General features: G+C 42.4%; 1 protein-coding gene and 1 long non-coding RNA gene across 3 annotated transcripts in view; one reads left to right on the top strand and one right to left on the bottom strand.

The window, feature by feature from the left end:
* Positions 1–21,788, bottom strand: part of LOC130914457 (glutamate receptor ionotropic, NMDA 2D) — a 176,455-nt gene that overhangs the window by 59,466 nt on the left and 95,201 nt on the right. For both annotated transcript variants that reach the window (XM_057833666.1, XM_057833668.1), the window contains one exon: positions 1,632–1,837. In XM_057833666.1, the coding sequence (XP_057689649.1) occupies positions 1,632–1,837 (206 nt within the window). The remainder of the gene's footprint in view (positions 1–1,631; positions 1,838–21,788) is intronic.
* The window catches only part of LOC130914458 (uncharacterized), a 63,330-nt gene continuing 58,671 nt past the window's right edge, over positions 17,130–21,788 (top strand). The window contains exon 1 of the long non-coding RNA XR_009062927.1: positions 17,130–17,205. This is a non-coding gene — a long non-coding RNA (uncharacterized LOC130914458). The remainder of the gene's footprint in view (positions 17,206–21,788) is intronic.

The raw sequence follows: 21,788 nt of genomic DNA on the forward strand, positions 1-21,788 counted from the left end.
GCACCTAATTATCATTTATTTACGTTGATGCAAACCTGTTTGGTATCGAGGACGAAATTGATCCCGCAAATTATAAGGACATCAAGTATCGTCATTTGGGAGTTTAGCTCGCTGTATAGCCAGGACCGAGCCGTTTGCCTGGTATACCAGACTCACCGCTGTTCCAGCGATTGAGTCTGGCGACTGTCCGGTGGATCAAATTCTGAGGGCGGAGCAAGCCACAGCAAACAGACAGCGGAGTGGACCAATCAGCCACGGGCAGACGTGACGTTGTTAAAGCGACAAGTAATTAGCATGAGCGGAGAATGGAGACGTTTATTCAAAATGGCTAGCATGAGCCATATTGACTGTTGTCATTGACTTCTGTCGATGTGTTTTTGGTAATTTAAAACTGGTTTTACCGCAGATTGGAACATATTCTCAGCTCTCCCGTTCGCCATCTGTGTTGTTGTAGAGACGACTTTCGGCGCGCAAGAGTGACGTTACTCATTAAGAACACGTCACTCAAATAAACGAATCTGATTGGACGGTTAATTTTGTACTTGTTCAAGAGGCCGTTAATGGGCTGGGTCCCAGACTATTTCTCGCAGTGTTTGAAAAATACAGGGAGAATAGTCTGGCGGTGCCAGGCAACGAGCCGTAGCGTCCTGGTGAGGACAGTATATTCGCATTTCGTTGTCCATGCACTGTACACTTATTCAGCATGTTGTTCTCTATTGTATTTTTATTAGGGCTGTCAAAAGTATCGCGTTAACGCGCGGTAATTAATTTTTTAAATTAATCACGTTAAAATAGTTGACGCAATTAACGCACATGTCCCGCTCAGACAGTATTCTGCCTTTTGGTAAGTTTTACAGCAAGGCTTTTTGTGCTGTCTAACAGCGAACTCTTGTGGTCGCTTTGTGACATGGTTTATTGTCTTCTTGCCATTTCAATATAGCTGCACGACGTCTCGGGCTGACGCCTACGTTGTAATGTTGTGCTTATATGATCCTTGGACAAGATGTGCCCGTAAGTGTGGTTGTTGTAAAGAATGTACATATTATGTTAGTAAGCGAAATGTTATATTTTTTGTATGAGACGCTTTTTGTTTATGTTTAGTGAACCTGTATAGCGTGCTAAGCTAACGTTGTTGCTAATTTTTATTATATTAAATTGCCCTTCAAGATGACGGATCTGTTCTATGTGTTGGATTTCATCAAGTAAATGTCCCCCAAAATGCGAGTTATACTCCGGTGCGACCTATTTATGTTCTCTTCATTGGGCATTTTATGGCTGGTGCGACTTATACTCGGGTGCGACTTGTAGTCCGAAAAATACGGTATTTGTTTTGATGCTTCTGCGCATGCGGGTCAGTATGCTCAGCACGTGTCGGACTGCAAATTAGTGCGCATGCGTTATACTTGAACAGGCTGAATGGACAAAGGCAGTCTGAACGGGCACACCAAAAAACATATGACAAAACATCAGAATTGTGCATTAAGACCTGCAGTATGAACCTAGCTTAAGAGTCTCAGTAACAAAAGGCAGTGAATCTGAGCAAATCTCAATTTTGTGTGTTTCACTGCCGAATTGCTCATTGCTGCTCAAAGATGACATAATTTTTGGATCCCCATCAAAAGGCATCAAACCTGTTGTTGAGGGGCCGTCTGCAGGGCACTGAGTCTCGGATGCAAGTTCCAGACGCAGGGTCTGCCAGCTCCACAATGACAAACGGTCGTTCCTCCAGTGTGACAACACGCAAGTGCTGAGCATCGTCTGGAGGTTTGAGGAAAGGCCCGTAGCGGGACCAGGCTGGGTGTCGCAGCCTCAGTACGCCATTCTCCCACCAGCCTACCTGGGAAGACAGATGAGCACAATGAAACAGAGGCACAGTTGCAAGAATTTGCATCATATTTTATATTGCTTGAAAAAGACGACGGGTTTACACACACAGTTGACATTTAAATTTGAAATATCATGAGGATGATATTGTAGTGCACACCACTTTAATATGAATCTTAATTAACACCTTTTATTGGCACCCTGTAATATGTGATTATAAGTAATACTACAATGCACTGTAGAATTAAGCAATTAAGGACGGCTCTATCGAAGCGCTGCTGCGACTTCAACTGAAAATGTGTCATTTGCGTTTACGAAATGTTTTACCAAGTCTTTTTGGAGTAAAAAGGACAACAATAGCACTAGACTCCAACTCAAAATGTCCCATTCAAAGGCTGCACACCAATCATTGAATGAGATTGGTTCATTTCATCCTCCTTATGCTGCTAAAATGAACTTGTACAGAGCAGCTACATGGCCACAAAATGACCACTGAGATTAATGACCATCTCTCTGACAGTCTCAATAAAAAATGAACGTTATTATCTCCATAAAGGTACTATTTACTGCAGGCATGGTTGTGCTGGTAGTTTCCATTATATTGTTACAGGTATTGGGGCCATTCGCCTTACGTGCAAACACAGTGCTCTAAATTATAATTGTTATGCTGGACGGGGGCAATTACCTGGCAAATTCATGCACATGCGAAGGCTACACTGATTGATGGCACCAGACTCGTAATGCCGATTTGTTGCACTCGTCATTCATTTTATACATTGAGCCGCATAATGACTTTGAGGTAATGGCTCAGAGTAAAATGCAATGCTTATATATGTGAAGCACAAAAAATGTCTGACAGGCAAACATCAGTAAACAACCTTCATTTACAGTGGGGCTAATAAGTATTTAGTCAACCACTAATTGTGCAAGTTCTCCCATAAGGCCTGTAGTTGTCAACATGGGTAAATCTCAACCATGACAGACAGAATGTGGAAAAATAAAACAGAAAAATCACATTGTTTGATTTTTAAAGAATTTATTTGCAAATCATGGTGGAAAATAAGTATTTAGTCAATACCAAAAGTTCATCTCAATACTTTGTTATGTACCCTTTGTTGGCAATAACGGAGGCCAAGCGTTTTCTGTAACTCTTCACAAGCTTTATAAACACTGTTGCCGGTATTTTGGCCCATTCCTCCATGCAGATCTCCTCTAGAGCAGTGATGTTTTGGGGCTGTCGTTGGGCAACAAGGACTTTCAACTCCCTCCACAGATTTTCTATGGGGTTGAGATCTGGAGGCTGGCTAGGCCACTCCAGAACCTTGAAATCCTTCTTACGAAGCCACTCCTTCGTTACCCTGGCTGTGTGTTTGGGATCATTGTCATGCTGAAAGACCCAGCCACGTCTTGCTGATGGAAGGAGATTTTCACTCAAAATCTCTCGATACATGGCCCCATTCATTCTTTCCTTTACACAGATCAGTCGTCCTGGTCCCTTTGCAGAAAAACGGCCCCAAAGCATGATGTTTCCACTCCCATACTTCACAGTGGGTATTGTGTTCTTCGGATGCAATTCAGTATTCTTTCTCCTCCAAACACTGGAACCTTTGTTTCTTCCAAAAAGTTCTATTTTGGTTTCATCTGACCATAACACATTCTCCCAGTCCTCTTCTGGATCATCCAAATCCTCTCTAGCGAACCGCAGACAGGCCTGGACATGTACTTTCTTCAGCAGGCAGAGGGACACGTCTGGTAGGATTTGAGTCCTTGGCGGCGCATTGTGTTACTGATAGTAGCCTTTGTTACTGTGGTCCCAACTCTCTGTATATCATTCACTTGGTCTCCCCATGTGGTTCTGGGATTTTTGCTCACTGTTCTTGTTATCATTTTGACGCCACGGGGTGAGATCTTGCATGGAGCAACAGATCGAGGGAGATCAGATATAAGTGGTCTTGTATGTCTACCATTTTCTAATACTTGCTCCCACAGTTGAGTTCTTTACACCAAGCATTTTACCTATTGCAGATTCAGTCTTCCCAGCCTAGTGCAGGTCTACAATTTTGTCTCTGGTGTCCTTCGACAACTCTTTGGTCTTGGCCATAGTGGAGTTTGGATTGCATGGAGCCCCAGATCGAGGGAGATTATCAGTGGTCTTGTATGTCTTGCATTTTCTAATAATTGCTCCCACAGTTGATTTCTTTACACCAAGCGTTTTACCTATTGCAGATTCAGTCTTCCCAGCCTGGTGCAGGTCTTGGTCATAGTGGAGTTTGGAGTGTGACTGACTGAGCTTGTGGGCAGGTGTCTTTTATACCGATAATGAGTTAAAACAGGTGCAATTAATACAGGTAACGAGTGGAGCCTCGTTACAAGAAGTTAGACCTCATTGACAGCCAGAAATCTTGCTTGTTTGTAGGTGACCAAATACTTATTTTCCACTCTAATTTGGAAATAAATTCTTTAAAAATCAAACATTGTGATTTTTTTTTTCACATTCTGTCTCTCATGGTTGAGGTTTATCCATGTTGACAAATACAGGCCTGTCTAATCTTTTCAAATAGGAGAACTTGCACAATTGGTGGTTGACTAAATATTATTTGCCCCACTCTATGTCTTTTTTTTTTTTTTTTTTTTCCTAACCAATCCCAGCATCATATCAGCAACATATTCCAGCATCAACAGAGCAAATGTGAAAATTGGAAAGGCATGTAACCCTTAAGCCTATGCTTCATTAGAAATGTATCAGTTGCAATTAAAATCTAACACTTCAATCACAGTCTTGGCAAAGGACCTACAGGCAACAACATGCGTTCAGCCTATATGAGCCATTAGTGAGCACCCGCCGTGCTGTGCTCTGACTCATGTGCCTCTCTGTTCTTGGTCACAATGGCACGTTCAAATGAGGGTTACATCATGCACATCAAATTAGAAATGAGGCTTCAAGAATTTTGTTCACTTGGTTGTTATAACTGAAAGTTGTCACCAGTAATTTGATTGCGATAGACGTGCAATTAATTTATATTGGGAGGGCTGAAAGCGATTATTCATTGCTAGACCAGCCTGTTTTTAATAGCTTCATGTTCCAACATATTGACCAACATCAAAATAATGTAGACCAGTTTTAATCAAAATTGAGACCAAGTTTTTATTGTAAGTCATTGTATCATAATACGTTTTGTACATTAAGAATCTTTACTTCAATTTAAGAAAGTAAAAATGTGTAATTTAAACTTACTGCACATTAACATTTTTTTATGAAACCACCCTAAATATTTGTTCAAAAACATGTCATTTGCAAAGATTAGCTCATTATTATGATTATTATGTGAATTAGAATCATATCTTGAGACGATTCGACTATATACATTACAACAATTTAGCGAAGCGCAGATGACCCGAAATTAGTGTTTTAATCTGCCGGTTAGCCACGCCTACCATTATAGGGCTCTAGCGTCCCCAACAGGTGGATGACGTCGGCGGAGTCACGATTTCATCTGATTTAGTATGCAGCCCATTGACGGGGAATTATTCACAACGAGGAAAACGCGACAAAGAGAGACACAAAATGTCATTGTTTCAGTCTCTATACTCCAACATTTTTACAGGATATTCTTTTTATCCAAGTAATTTTCCCCAATCACCTTATCGTGGTGGAGGGGTTTGCGTGTCCCAATGATCCTAGGAGCTATGTTGTCTGGGGGTTTTAAGCCCCTGGCAGGGTCACCCATGGCAAACAGGTCCGAGGTGAGGGGCCAGACAAAGAATGGCTCACAAGACCCCTTATGATGGAGAAAATTACAGGATCCAAGTTTCCCTTGCCCGGACGCGGGTTACCGGGGCCCTCCTCTGGAGCCAGGCCTGGGGGTGGGGCTCGAAGGCGAGCGTCTGGTGGCCGGGCCTTTTCCCATGGGGTCCGGCCGGGCACAGCCCGAAAAGGCAACGTGGGTCCGCCTTCCCATGGGCTCACCACCTGTGGGAAGGGCCAAAGGGGTCGGGTGCGTAGCAATTTGGGCGGCAGCCAAAGGCGGGGGCCTTGGCGGTCCGACCCCAGGCTACAGAAGCTAACTCTTGGGACATGGAATGTCACCTCTCTGGCGGGGAAGGAGCCCGAGCTGGTGTGTGAGGCAGAGAAGTTCCAACTAGATATAGTTGGACTCTCCTCCACACACAGTTTGGGTTCCGATACCAGTCCTCTCGAGAGGGGTTGGACCCTCTTCCACTCTGGAGTTGCCCACGGTGAGAGGCGCCGAGCAGGTGTGGGCGTACTTATTGCCCCCCGGCTTGGTGCCTGTACGCTGGGGTTTACCCCAGTAGACGAGAGGGTAACCTCCCTCCGCCTTCGGGTGGGGGGACGGGTCCTGACTGTTGTTTGTGCTTATGCACCAAACAGCAGTTCAGAGTACCCACCCTTTTTGGAGTCCTTGGAGGGTGTGCTGGAGAGTGCCCCCTCTGGGGACTCCCTCGTTCTGCTGGGGGACTTCAACGCTCACGTGGGCAATGACAGTGAGACCTGGAGGGGCGTGATTGGGAGGAACGGCCCCCCCGATCAGAACCCGAGCGGTGTTCTGTTATTGGACTTCTGTGCTCGTCACGGATTGTCCATAACGAACACCATGTTCAAACATAAGGGTGTCCATATGTGCACTTGGCACCAGGACACCCTAGGCCGCAGTTCGATGATCGACTTTGTGATCGTGTCATCGGACTTGCGGCCGCATGTTTTGGACACTCGGGTGAAGAGAGGGGCGGAGCTGTCAACTGATCACCACCTGGTGGTGTGTTGGCTCCGATGGTGGGGGAAGATGCTGGTCAGACCTGGCAGGCCCAAACGTATTGTGAGGGTCTGCTGGGAACGTCTGACAGAATCCCCTGTCAGAAAGGGCTTCAACACCCACCTCCGGCAGAACTTCTCCCTTGTCCCGGGGGAGGTGGGGGACATTGAGTCCGAGTGGACCATGTTCCGCACCTCCATTGTTGAGGCGGCCGATCGGAGCTGTGGCCGTAAGGTGGTTGGTGCCTGTCGTGGCGGCAATCCCCGAACCCGCTGGTGGACACCTGGGGTAAGGGATGCCGTCAAGCTGAAGAAGGAGGCCTATCGGGCCTTTTTGGCCTGTGGGACTCCGGAGGCAGCTGACAGGTACCGGCTGACCAAGCGGACTGCGGCTTCGGCGGTCGCCGAGGCAAAAACTCGGACATGGGAGGAGTTCGGTGAGGCCATGGAAAACGACTTCCGGACGGCTTCGAGGAAATTCTGGTCCACCATCCGGCGTCTGAGGAGAGGAAAGCAGTGCACCATTAACACTGTGTATAGTGAAGATGGTGTACTGCTGACCTCGACTCGGGACGTCGTGAGTCGGTGGGGAGAATACTTCGAAGCCCTCCTCAATTCCACCGACACGCCTTCCTTTGAGGAAGCAGAGTCTGGGGACTCTGAGGTGGGCTCTTCAATCTCTGGGGTTGAAGTCACTGAGGTGGTTGGTAAGCTCCTCGGTGGCAAGGCCCCGGGGGTAGATGAGATCCGCCCAGAGTTCCTAAAGGCTCTGGATGTTGTAGGGCTGTCATGGCTGACACGCCTCTATAACATCGCGTGGACATCGGGGACAGTGCCTCTGGATTGGCAGACCGGGGTGGTGGTCCCCCTTTTTAAAAAGGGGGACCGGAGGGTGTGTTCCAATTATAGAGGGATCACACTCCTCAGCCTCCCCGGTAAAGTCTATTCAGGGGTGCTGGAGAGGAGGGTCCGTCGGGAAGTCGAATCTCGGATTCAGGAGGAGCAGTGTGGTTTTCGTCCCGGCCGTGGAACAGTGGACCAGCTCTACACGCTCGGCAGGGTCCTCGAGGGTGCATGGGAGTTCGCTCAACCAGTCTACATGTGTTTTGTGGATTTGGAGAAGGCGTTCGACCGTGTGCCTAGGGGAGTCCTGTGGAGGGTGCTCCGGGAGTACGGGGTACCGAGCCCTTTGGTAAGGGCTGTTCGGTCCCTGTACGACCGGTGTCAGAGTCTGGTCCGCATTGCCGGCAGTAAGTCGAATTCGTTCCCAGTGAGGGTTGGACTCCGCCAAGGCTGCCCTTTGTCACCGATTTTGTTCATAATTTTTATGGACAGAATTTCTAGGCGCAGCCGAAGCGTTGAGGGGGGCCGGTTTGGTGGCCTTAGCATCTCATCTCTGCTTTTTGCAGATGATGTGGTGCTGTTGGCTTCATCAAGCCGTGACCTCCAACTCTCACTGGGGCGGTTTGCAGCCGAGTGTGAAGCGGTTGGGATGAAGATCAGCACCTCCAAATCCGAGACCATGGTCCTCAGCCGGAAAAGGGTGGCATGCCCTCTCCGGGTCGGGGATGAGATCCTGCCCCAAGTGGAGGAGTTTAAGTATCTTGGGGTCTTGTTCACGAGTGAGGGTAGGAGGGAGCGGGAGATTGACAGGCGGATCGGTGCAGCGTCTGCAGTGATGCGGACTCTGCACCGGTCCGTTGTGGTGAAGAAGGAGCTGAGCCAAAAGGCGAAGCTCTCGATTTACCGGTCAATCTACGTTCCTACCCTCACCTATGGTCACGAGCTGTGGGTCGTGACCGAAAGAACAAGATCCCGGATACAAGCGGCCGAAATGAGTTTCCTCCGCAGGGTGTCCGGGCTCTCCCTTAGAGATCGGGTGAGAAGCTCGGTCATCCGGGAGGGGCTTGGTGTCGAGCCGCTACTCCTCCGCGTTGAGAGGAGCCAGTTGAGGTGGCTCGGGCATCTGGTTCGGATGCCTCCTGGACGCCTCCCTGGAGAGGTGTTCCGGGCCTGTCCCACCGGCGGGAGGCCCCGGGGTCGACCCAGGACACGCTGGAGAGACTATGTCGCTCGGCTGGCCTGAGAACGTCTTGGAATCCCGCCGGAGGAGCTGGCTGAAGTGGCTGGGGAGAGGGAAGTTTGGGCTTCCCTGCTGAAGCTGCTGCCCCCGTGACCCGACCCCGGAATAAGCGGAAGATAATGGATGGATGGATGGACGTTTGGCTGGCGTGATGCGAAAAATACATTTATTAATCCCCACCATCAGCTGAATCCTTAGTCCTTCTTATACAACAGTACGGCTGTATAGTGAAGAGGACTCCTTCCTCCGTACACGTCACAGCGCCCTCTTTCTCAACTCGAGACTGGTGCCGGAAGTCACTCATTTTCATGGCGCGGGATTAAAAAAAACTAAATAAATATAGTGATCGCTTCCACACACATCCAAGAAGGCCATTTCATTCAGTAGCATAAAATACCGCGTGTATTATGCAATAAACATGCTTTTTCATGTCACAGGAACTTTAAATAACAAACTATCTGTTAAGGCAATATTTCCCTTGTATTCACTTGGACCAGATCGATGATAAACTATGCAGTAGTTTAGTAGCAGTATTTTAGTTTAGTAGTTAGTTTGCATATAGGAAGACAGAAAAGGCACTGCAAATTAAAATTGATGACACATAATTTATCATGCCCTGAAAAACATAAACTTGTCAATTTCATACGGTATATCCGGCTATACGTTGATATATATTAATGGCCAACGATAGTTTTTACTGTCGAGTGAGTCCATATACAGTACTAATTGTCATGGACCGGAGGCCTGTTGTTTTAGATACGTTTTTTTAACCCAGTGCTTCTCAATTATTTTCTGTTATGCCCCCCCCCAGGAAGACGTAAATGTTCCGCGCCCCCTCAATTCTCTGCCACCACTGTAAATATACTGTAGTATCATTTGTATATAAAATTCATATTATTATAAGTACAACTCTACATAACATTGTTCTTTTTAATATTAAAGTAAAATGTAATATAGATCAACTTACAATAAAGTGTAAAAAAAAAAACATCCCTTCTGTAAAAACACACGAATCCTCGATACATTTTCTGACATAAAATAAAATGTAATAAAATCAATAAATAATAATAAATTGAAATTGATTAGCAACATTAACTCATTAGGACAATATGTCAAACAATTGGACCGAAAAAACAAAAATTAACATAACAAAAGGACAGTGTCATTGGAGAGAGGGACAGTATTTATTTTTGATGCATGCAGTATTAACTCCTTTGCTATGGTCTGGGGTTATTTTGCACTGAGCAGCTTGGTATGCCACCTTATATGATGCTGACAGTGCTCGCTGGTTTACCGATGTAACACTTACAAAGCAGGAGAATTGTTGGCAATATTTCGCACTCGCTGAAAAAAATAATTCCTGCTGTCCGCTGCAAAACTAAAAGTCTGCTCTTTCTTCGTCTCCCACTGTACTAAAAGTCAAAGCCAAAAGCTAAATGCTACATATGCTTTGTCATATTTCCTTGTCTAAGCTTTTCATATCTCCAGAGCTCTTTGCTGTGTGCTCTTGTTTTGTTCAAAAATACTGCGCACACGCTAAAAATGAGAGTGGCACTGCCACCCACTGAGTGGACGTGCCATTACATTTTATTGTAGTATAACAAAAATGTATGTTCCCCAAGGTCACATGTGCCACCCCCAGCATCGCTCTGCGCCTTCCTGGGAGGGCCCGACCCACTATTTGAGAAGTACTGTTTTAACTAGGGCTGTCAAAATTATCGCGTTAACGCGCGGTAATGAATTTTTAAAATTAATCACGTTAAAATATTTGACGCAATTAACGCACAAGTCCCACTCAGACAGTATTCTGCCTTTTGGTAAGTTTTACAGCAAGGTTTTTTGTGCTGTCTAACAGCGAACTCTTGTGGTCGCTTTGGGACATGGTTTATTGCTTTCTTGCCAGTTCAATATGGCTGCACGACGTCTCGGGCTGACGCCTACGTTGTAATGTTGTGCTTATATGATCCTTGGACAAGATTTGTCCGTAAGTATGGTTGTTGTAAAGAATGTACATATTATGTTAGTAAGCGAAATGTTATATTTTTTGTATGAGACGCTTTTTGTTTATGTTTAGTAAACCTGTATAGCGTGCTAAGCTAACGTTGTTGCTAATGCAATGCTTGTGTACTTTTTTTTTGTAGTTTCACTACGGTCTAAAGAGGACAATTGTTTGAGGTCATTTTATTAATAAATCAGATGAAAAAGGAAGAAGTCTGATTATTAAGGCGTCGTTCAGTAGCTGTCTAGCTTTGGAAAAAGTAGACGCGTCGGAGTGAGGACAGCATAGACAGATTTAAATGACAGTAGAGTGAAATGCCCACTACAGTCCTTATGTACCGTATGTTAAATATATATATCCATCTTGTGTCTTATCTTTCCATTGCAACAAATTATTTTACAGAATATATATATAATTTACAGAAAAATATGGCATATTTTATAGATGGTTTGAATTGCGATTAATTGCGATTAATTACGATTAATTAATTTTTAAGCTGTAATTAACTCGATTAAAAATTTTAATGGTTTGACAGCCCTAGTTTTCACCGATGTTTGTGAAGCTGAACTGTGATTTTATTCACAAGTGGCAATGGAACTGCATTAAACTCAAAGAAGTTGTGTCAAATACACCCCCCCCCCCCCCCCATATTCATTGTGTTAAATGCATAAATGCAATCAAGTGGAGAACTAGCAAAAACTGATTTTGCTCAATTGGTTGTCCTCTTGACAGCACACTCTATTGAGTTGAGTTAAGCAAGTTCAGTTACACTCTGGCTCTAATTTGCTTCCAGTGGGAATAACTGAGTAATGTAAAGTGTTCAGTTCTGCTGGAAGAGTCAAAATCTTCCTTTTTTTTTTTTTTCAACAGCCTATCGTGTGATGCACGAGCAATGCTAAATGGCTCTTGAATAACTTTCGCCTTAACCCAGACTGTATTTGAGTGTTGGATAGGGCTGATTGCCAGATGTAATCAGCTCAAGAATCTGCTCTTTTACAGCCGGTGTAAATGCGTTCAGTTCTGCTCGACCACTGTGCGTAGAAATGAGTGTGTGAATGTGGCTGAGGTGGCTCAGCGGCGGGGAGAAATCTTCATCCTTGTCAATTTGCCTCGGTTTGATGGACGCATTTTTATGCCCGCGGGTGCTGGTCTGCTCTAAATGCATATTCACCACAGACCTAGCTTTAAGATTCATTGATGCTTTGAGACCGCGTTGTTTAGTTTGCTCTATATTGCTTTGAAAATGTGTGTCTTTGAAACCTGCATTCTTGTTTGCCTTTGTATTGTCGTCTGCACTTGTGTGTGGAATTTTAAATCTCTGGAAAGCAGCAGTCTCGCAGCATCACTTGAAACTTGTGCTTGTTCACCTGATGATAAAAGTCACCTTAAAGCATTGTGACAAGCGTGACTAAGGCGACATGCACAAAAAACATAGGCTGTGCTTACTAACTGTAGGTTGAGGGACACATACACAAGAATACATGAACATAGTGAGGACTGCGTTTACAGTGGCTGCTTAAGCGGGTTGAGAAAAGCTTGGCAGCTTTGCGCAGATTGTAAGTCAAACATTGACGGCGAGAGGAAGAGAAGGCTGCCACACTGACAGCTTGGTGCTTCCACCACAGCTGTGCAACAGGCATTAAATCAGAGCACAGTCAGCACAGATAAACAGTATACTGTATGCATTCTCAACTATTATATTATAGAGTAAATATGAAAAGTAAAAGCCATTGACTGTGTACGAGTGCTACTTTATTCCCTCTCCCTTTGAATTTTGTTGCTTTAATTACAAAGTGGCTTATTTATGGATTTTTAACGGCTAACGAGCTTTATGCTGCCTTGTTGCAGTTAGCGGATTTTTCATTAATTTTGCTTGACGGCCTCACAACATGATAACATTGCTGCTTTAGGTTCATAGTAGGGGTGTAACGGTACACAAAAATCTCGGTTCGGTACGTACCTCGGTTTTTAGGTCACGGTTTGGTTCATTTTCGGTACAGTAAGAAAACAAAATGCAAAATATAAATGTGCTAGTTGTTTATTACACACCTTTGTGCTTTCAGCAATATGAACATTAGCCTATACAAAGCTAGAATTCTGCTCAAAAAGTAGCGGGTATTTCAAGATAATCCAACAACAATTTGCCTTTCAGACCCCGCGTATTGGTCAGCTTTCTTTCTGAAAGAAAGAAGAAAAAAGAATCCCTGTGCTAAATAGAAAAGCAATCCCAATGACAAAGATTTTAACATGTATTTTATAAATGAAATGCCTCAATGAATCTTTTTTTTTCTTCTTATGAACAGTTTTCAAAAGCTTTTTTAGTGGATTTTCTCAAGTTAAAGCGCCACACAGAAATTAATAAATTTAATTGTGTAAGCAGGATCTGTATATTATTCTTATCATTTAATTACAGGTGTTTTAGCTCATTTCAATGTATTTTATTTAAATGGGCTATTATTTATTTTATTATGTGTTTATATTTTACAAATGTGATGTAGTATTAATTTATATTGTATATTTAATGTTTATAACTTTAGTTCCTATGTGAATATTATTTCCTACTTGTTTTGTTGTGGTAGGAGGGTTTTGTATTGAACACGGGGCCGTGTTGATTATTATTATAGCAGAGAAGACAGCAGTAAATCAACAAAGACAAGTCAACTATGCCCCAATCTACCACTCAAGAGATCTGATGGACTCAAAAAGTGGGTTACGATTGCATATTAGTTTGAAAATCGACCGGATCCACCGTATTTTTACACGAGTGACTTCTGGTCTGCCCGATCCTAGCTACCGGTAGTAGTATTGACGCAGGAGGGTCGCGTCTCGCGTCAAATAATAAACTCTGCCGTTCTTTCGCGTGCGTCGTGTTGAGCAGCTTCTGGGACGCGTCTAACACGCGGCTGCACTGTGACTGGTGTGCATTGGCTGATGACTTTAACGCCCGCGTTTCACTGGCGGCAGCCACGTTGTCGCGTCGTTGACGTTTCTGGGTTATACTGTCCTACCGTGTTGGTCCTCAATATAGTAGAGAAGACGGAGTAAATATAATCTACACAAAGAAACTGTAACCCGATCGACTCGCAGCCTCGAAAAGTAGGGGTTCCATTTCATCAGAAACTCGTTCGGTACGCCTTCGTTCCGAACCGAGCACCACGTACCGAAACGGTTCAATAGAAATACACATACCGTTACACCTTTAGTTCATAGTCTTTACCTAAAAGTGTGAGTGTTCTATTATCCAACATCACTCTGTGTTTACTGTGTTAACTTTTTTGCTGGGATAGCAATGACAAGGCTATGTTTGTGAGAAGGTGGGTTATTCACCGGTGCATGCCAGCCTTTTATCAAGAGAAGACTCTTGATGGCACGACCGAAGAACGATTTAAAATTAATTTTAAAAGAATAGATGTTTACAGTTTGCTACAACATGGCTCTCGGTTTCTCGCACTGACAAAGCTAGCTGCTTCATTGGATTGTCAAAGACTGGGGATTTTATTGACGGGGAAGGCAACGTGGAGGATAGCCATGGGTGCTTTGACAAATTTTAAAAAGAATGGAGATCCACGGTGTTAATAGCTAGTAGTCCCGGGTTACTATAGGTGTTTTAAGTCAGCTGTAAACTACGAATGGAGAGGTAAGGTACTGTAAATATTATCATTTATTTTTTTTGTAATTGCAGCCACCATGATTTTAATGTTAAGCGCTTTTGTGGTTTCCGACTGGCTGTGAACACAGCTGTGAAACTGTGACAGGTTTGTCTGCCCTAATATAAGCATATAAACAAGAATGATGCTGATGAGATTTTGATTTTGTTTATTTGGTTATTTTTTTTATCAATTTAATGAGGTTTTTCTGAGTAAAGAACCCTTATTAAAGTGTGGACAGGTGACTTCAAGTCAGGGGCAGCTTACAGTATATGTGTAGTTTTGATCATAGACTTCATAATATATTGACGGGACACAGGGTGCTGACACTGCGCCACACCTTTGGGTAGGGGGCGTGCCAACACCTAACATCAAGAGGAGTTATTCTCAAACACACGCATACAGTGAGCTAACGCCAGATTTAGGGAGAAAAGTACGAAAGCTGTCCTGCATACAAACAGGAAGGATTGTCTCAGGAGTGATTTGTTCGAGGATTCAAGGATACATTATTATTATTTTTCGTACCATGCATGCAGTTTGAAACATTGTGAAAAAAAAAAAATTAATTAGCCGCTACAACAGCATTGGCGTCCTACTTCGCAATATTTACCTAAAATAAATGTTAGCTGCCCGTTTTTTTGCTGTAAAATACTCTCGATTAGAATCGAGACTATTTGACGTCCTTATCTATAAAGAATTCAGGGATTTAAGCATTTGTTCAAAAGAATTTTCATCGTAAAAAAATCTTTGCTGTCATAAGGCAGCGCCACATTGGCTAAAGACTAGCATCACATTGGACATATTTACGTAAAATAAATGCTAACTACCCGTTTTTTTGCTTTTAACCAAGAATCGAGACTGTTTTATGTTCATATCTATAAAAAATTCAGGGATTTAAGCATTTATTCACAAGAATTTTCATCATAAAAAGCTCTTTGTTGTGATAAGGCGGCGCCACATTGGCTAAAAGACTAGCATCATATTGGACATATTAACGTAAAATAAACGGTAACCACACGGTTTCTTTGCTTTTAACAAAGAATCGAGACTGTTTTACGTCCATATCTATGAAGAATTCGGGGATTTAAGCACAAGAATTTTCGTCAGAAAAGCTTTGTTTATGTCAGGCGGCCGCTAGCCTCATTCGCTAACACTATATAGTGTATAATGATTATAAAGGGCTATTCTTTTCTATAATAGGTTGTGATTGTATATAAAATGTATTAATAATCTATTTGCATATTATTTATAATTGAATCCGCATGTTTTCCTCAAGTATTAAGTTTCTGATTTTAAATTGAATGATTTATACCTGTTGAAAACTATACTTATATGTTAAATATTGCTATTGATACTGACAATATAGGTGATTATCTCTGCATTTGGTCATTTTTGTGCATCTAGTTTAAAATCTGAGACTTTTATAGCCATTTTAAATTTTGTTATACTTATATAAAAAAATAATCGGGATTTTATAAGGCAACGACTTTGAATTTTTTGATGCCGCTGCTCATGGAGACTCATATATGGCTAAGGTAGGTGCCTGTTTTTGTTGTAGATCAGTAGCAGCTTTGGTTTTGAAAATATTTGAATTTGAAGGTTTGAAAATAGGCCCCCTACGAATTTTTTGCGTTTCCGTTTCCCGTTTCATCTCAGTAGGATATGAAATCTATGCATCAGCTTCTTCCCAGGATTTTTATAACAGTAAAAGATTCCAGGTTTATTGATGAGAAACACTAGACCTTATGTCTGCTATAAGAGGCAACCGTAAACGGTCATTAACGTTGAGCAAAAATCACAGAGCATCTGTGCGCTTTTCCCTCAGCTTAACGGAGCCTCTCTGACGCCTGACAACCTTCAGCAGCCGAGCCCGGACGCTCCTGGGCTTTAGGTAATGGCGCAGTCATTGTAAAGCCAACATTAAATATTCAGGGAGCGCCAACAGTGTGGATGTGCATAGTAGGCAGATACAGGGGTCTTATCCTCTTTTTGTGTGTTTGTGTGCAGCAAGACTCAGGCAAGGAGGGAGTATGCATACAGATTGCGCTCTCATTTGTGTGCACACTCATATGGGTGTCTGTGTCAAGGCAACGTGTGTGTTTGGGTGGGCGGGTATGGTACCCTTGGTTTGAGTCCAAGGCCAGCGCAGGAGCATCTAATTGAAAGGGATTTCAGGAATAGAGCAGGAGTCAGCAGGTGACCGCATGCAGTGACTGGACTCTGGTGGGCTGTTAAGACCAGTAGGGAGCTGAGAACCGCAAATGTGTTTATTTGAGCTCGTGCTCACATACTCTACTGTACAGTCTTCGGTTCCTTGTGTCAGAACGCTTGTGATGATGTACACGATGGCGTGAGGGTTGTTGATAAAATGAATGGTTATTTCTCTGACCAATGTAGAACAACAAAAAACATGACAAGGCTTTGGAAATGAATATAAGCTATGTAGAACAGGCGCAATATGTCACACAGTCACCCAAACACACACACATTCTATAGAAAAAGGCACGCTGCCACCAGTACAATTTACTGTAATCTTACATTTCATTTGGAATGCAAGGAACTAAGAATGCAGGCAACAAATGAGAACAATCAGCATCTATTGATCAGAGCAGCTTCCTTTCATTTCTTTCAAAATGAACCTTGAAAAAAGAAATGTCGGAGTACATATTTATGACTACAGCAGCGCAATTTGTTTCTTATCGATTAAAGAAAAGGTGCATTTTGCACGAGAATACAACTCTTGCATACCCGTCCGCCACATTGCAAGGCTTACTGATGACTGTAATCATTCTTATGCTACCAACAGGATGAACACGACAACATTTGGACCGTAAACGATTTGTCAGCACCTGAGGACAGCCATTTAATTATTTCGCTGAAGGTAATGCTACTCATGTTTCAGACTCTCGCACCAGCAATTTATTTCTTCAAATTCCTACAGAAGATGTCGAATAAGTGAAACCTTAAAAAAAAAACAAAAAAAAACTAACTAACCCCAAAAGGTGGTATAATAACAGATTAAAGATTGTTTGAGCAAACTGATAGTACAGTGGTGATTTTCACACTTATTTGACTGTTAGGAAGATTAAAACGTTTCTCTAAAATGTTTATGGAGTCAATTTGACTTAGCAATGGACTAAATCAATTTCCAAATTAAATTCTGTTAAAATGGAAGTCGACCAGCAGTCTCTTCAGATTGTCTTAGATACTACTGTGCAAAATTATCACACCGGGAAGTTTTCCGACAGCCCAAGTGCACAGAGAGAGACGGCCGTCAAAAATGCAGCAAGCATCTCTCTACCGCTTCTGGCACTTAGAGGATATTGAACTTTACGTGAACGTAAACCCCTGCGACCTTTCCGATCCTCACTGTCAGTTTTATGTTTCTACATGCCAATGCTGCATTCACAGATTTGTTCATCCAGTATGTAAGGAAATAAATACACCAGAACATCAGCACAAATTCTCCTCTGACTGCTTTTATCCCCTCGCGGCCACTCATCGAGGGCAACATAACAACAACAATAGCACACAGATGCCGAAGTTCACCACAAATAAAGCTGTTCTCTACTTTCCAGACAGTAGATTTCCAGAAACATAAGAATCAAACATTTAGCTAGTGGCTGGTGTTATATATATGGCGTACATTTTCCCATTCAGGCTTGGTTTCATACATTCAATAAACACCGAATATAGCTCATTGGCTGCCATTGATGGCTACAGATGTCCGATCCATTTTAACAAGGAAAGTGATTCAAAAAGACAAGCCCTCTATCGTCGACAATGGAAGCCAGCGAGTTAAAAGTGGAACCAAACAGTTATTTTAAACATTTGACACCTCAACACATCCTTGGACAAGGCACTGAACCCTCATTTGTCCCCAGTGTGTTGGCAGCAGCACCATTGGTGTATGAATGTGTGCGTGAAAGGGTAAATCAGTGCTAATGTAAAGCGCTTTGGGTATGATAACCATGTAGATAAATGCGCTACTGTATCTAAGTACTCTACATTTTACCATTTTTTAAAATTAATTGGAAGGATCCATTTTTGGGTCCGTGTTGGGTTAAAATTGAAATACATGCAGTGATGCCTTGAGCTAATAAGTATATTTTTGTTTCCTGTCCATACTCTTAACTCATAAACACTGAAATCTTCTCAGTATCTGACATTCTCTGTGATGCCATAAGGTTAAACAGCTTTGAATTTGGACACAGGATTTAGAGTATTTTAGGCTTTGACAGCAAAGCTCATTGTTTCATTGTCTGATTTAAACCAAACAATAATTCCACACATCTAAATAAAAAATATTTACAGGATAACTAACCTAAATGATCGCTACGTAACTACTCCAAGCTAGCTGGCACAATGTGAATTTGCTTTCAAACCAACCTTAACACATGTCAATACAACTTGTACCTTTTATCCCTTTTACTCTTTTATCCCGTTGACTCCGGGGAGCAAACCACCCATTTCTGGTGGGAAAAATCGACGCATACATCTTTAGATCCTTTAAAATGCTGTTCGGTGCGCTACAGGAAGACGATGACGCTACAAAGACGATGTACGTCGATGGTTAGTTAGGAAAAGTCTAACTAATGTATCACCGAGTGTCAAGACACAGCTGTGGCCATTCACAGCTTTGTCTTGACACTCGGTGATACATGTGGAGTTTTTGGATCAAAAAAAGGTAAGTACACGATAAGATCTCGTTAAAGTCATGGCGTCTTTAATTCTGCTCTTTCATGCTCTTAACTCCAGATAGAGTTCCGCTGTTTAATTTTTTTTTTTTTTAAATGCCCTCCTGTTCAAAAATTTTCTTCCCCCAGAAATGATGTATCACACATGCATATAGCACAATTTTGAAAGTTGGCCAAAATGGGGGTCTCAGAGCAGGACTTCAAGTCACCTGAGTGGTTTCCGCTATATAACACATATACGTATCTATCTATCTATCTATCTATCTATCTATCTATCTATCTATCTATCTATCTATCTATCTATCTATCTATCTATCTATCTATCTATCTATCTATCTATCTATCTATCTATCTATCTATCTATCTATCTATCTATCTATCTATCTATCTATCTATCTATCTATCTATCTATCTATCTATCTATCTATCTATCTCACCAGTTGTGGTCAAAAGTTTACATACACTTGTGAAGAACATAATGTCATGACTCTCTTGACTTTCCAATTATCTCTACAACTCTGATTTTTCTCCGATAGAGTGATTGGAACAGATACTTCTTTGTCACAAAAAACATTCATGAAGTTTGGTTCTTTTATGACATTATTATGGGTTAACAGAAAAAGTGATCAAATCTGCTGGGTCAAAAATATACATACAGCAACACGAATTAGCAATTTCTTGTGAGTGATTATTGACTTGAACAATCATTGACTTGAACAAGTCAGGAAAGTCACTTGGAGCCATTTCAAAGCAGCTGCAGGTCCCAAGAGCAACAGTGCAAACAATTGTTTGTAAGTATAAAGTGCATGGCACTGTTTTGTCACTGCCACGATCAGGAAGAAAACGCAAGCTATCACCTGCTGCTGAGAGAAAATTGGTCAGGAGGGTGAAGATTCAACTGACAATCACCAAAAAGCAGATCTGCCAAGAATTAGAAGCTGCTGGAACACAGGTGTCAGTGTCCACAGTCAAGCGTGTTTTGCATCTCCGTGGACTGAGATGCTGCCGTGCAAGAAGGACGCCCTAGCTCCAAAAGCGGCACCTTAAGGCTCGACTGAAGTTTGCTGCTGATCACATGGACAAAGATAAGACCTTCTGGAGGAAAATTCTGTGGTCAGATGAAACAAAAATCGAGCTGTTTGGCCACAATGCCCAGCAATATGTTTGGAGGAGAAAAGGTGAGGCCTTTAACCCCAAGTACACCATGCCTACCGTCAAGCACGGTGGTGGTAGTATTATGCTGTGGGGCTGTTTTGCTGCCAATGGAACTGGTGCTTTACAGAGAGTAAATGGGATAATGAAGAAGGAGGATTACCTTCAAATTCTTCAAGATAACCTAACGTCATCAGCCCGAAGATTGGGTCTTGGGCGCAGTTGGGTGTTCCAACAGGACAATGACCCCAAACACACATCAAAAGTGGTAATGGAATGGCTAAATCAGGCTAGAATTAAGGTTTTCGAATGGCCTTCCCAAAGTCCTGACTTAAACCCCATTGAGAACTTGTGGACAATGCTGAAGAAACAAGTTCATGTCAGAAAGCCATCAAATTTAACTGAACTGCACCAATTCTGTCAAGAGGAGTGGTCAAAGATTCAACCAGAAGCTTGCCAGAAGCTTGTGGATGGCTACCAAAAGCGCCGAATTGAAGTGAAAATGGCCAAGGGACATGTTATCAAATATTAGCACTGCTGTATGTATATTTTTGACCCAGCAGATTTGATCAATTTCTGTTCACCCATAATAAAGTCATAAAAGAACCAAACTTCATGAATGTTTTTTTGTGACAAAGAAGTAATATATATATATATATATATGTGTGTGTGTGTTTGATTTAAGATACATAAACTTCAACACATGTTGTCTTTGTAGTAACCTTGTAGTAGTAGTATGTAAACTATCCAGCATGTGTGTGCTGCCATTGTGCAGTGTGCACTTCTTGAATGGAGACAATGCGGAAGCATGACAAATTGGACCGAAATGCCTGTTTTTGGGTGGGAAAAACTAAAAAAGATCCTCAGCACCCCCTGCTGAGAGTGACTTCCAGTGCCCCTGTCAGTGCCTGTCATGGAGACAAACGAAGAAGAATGGAGATTTCTTGTACTATACTACTATTCAGTAAATTGACGAAATATTAGGCATTTTTTGTAGAGGATGACAAATATACACAGGTAAGTATTGGCATAATAGCTGTCAATACACTGTATGTCTGCGTTCATGTAACTGTTGCCTAAATGGTTGTCAAATCACTATCATCAATGCTAACGTTAGCATGTCAAAACTCCACTCATGCAAGTGCTAAGCTAAAATGACAGGTGCAAATTGACTCTAGGCAACATAGTTTTCTTGGTTTAAATAGACAAAGTGGGAATGCCTTTCCTTTGTGTATGGTATGAGGATGAGTAAAATTCAACTACAGTAGGAATTTCAGTTAACTAGGGTGACCATATTTTGATTTCCAAAAAAAGAGGATACTCGGCCTCGAGATACTTGAATGTCACTTGAAGATCACTTAAAGATGCGTATATCACCCACTTTTTTTTACTCAACTAGTTACTCAACAGGCTTTATTCTTCCTAAATAAAATTATCAACCAATTAACAAAACAAAACGAAAAAATGAATAATGATTCAAAGATAATATAATGCAGACCCATGGAAATGTAGTCCAGTCAATACACACACAGCAGGCTATGTAACGACTCAACTTTTTTTTTTTTTTTTTTTAAAAACTATCACGACAATTGTCGTTGACAAATTGGTATTCCCA

This window comes from Corythoichthys intestinalis, chromosome 4 (genome assembly GCF_030265065.1).
Source record: "Corythoichthys intestinalis isolate RoL2023-P3 chromosome 4, ASM3026506v1, whole genome shotgun sequence".
Classification (NCBI taxonomy): Eukaryota; Metazoa; Chordata; class Actinopteri; order Syngnathiformes; family Syngnathidae; genus Corythoichthys; species Corythoichthys intestinalis.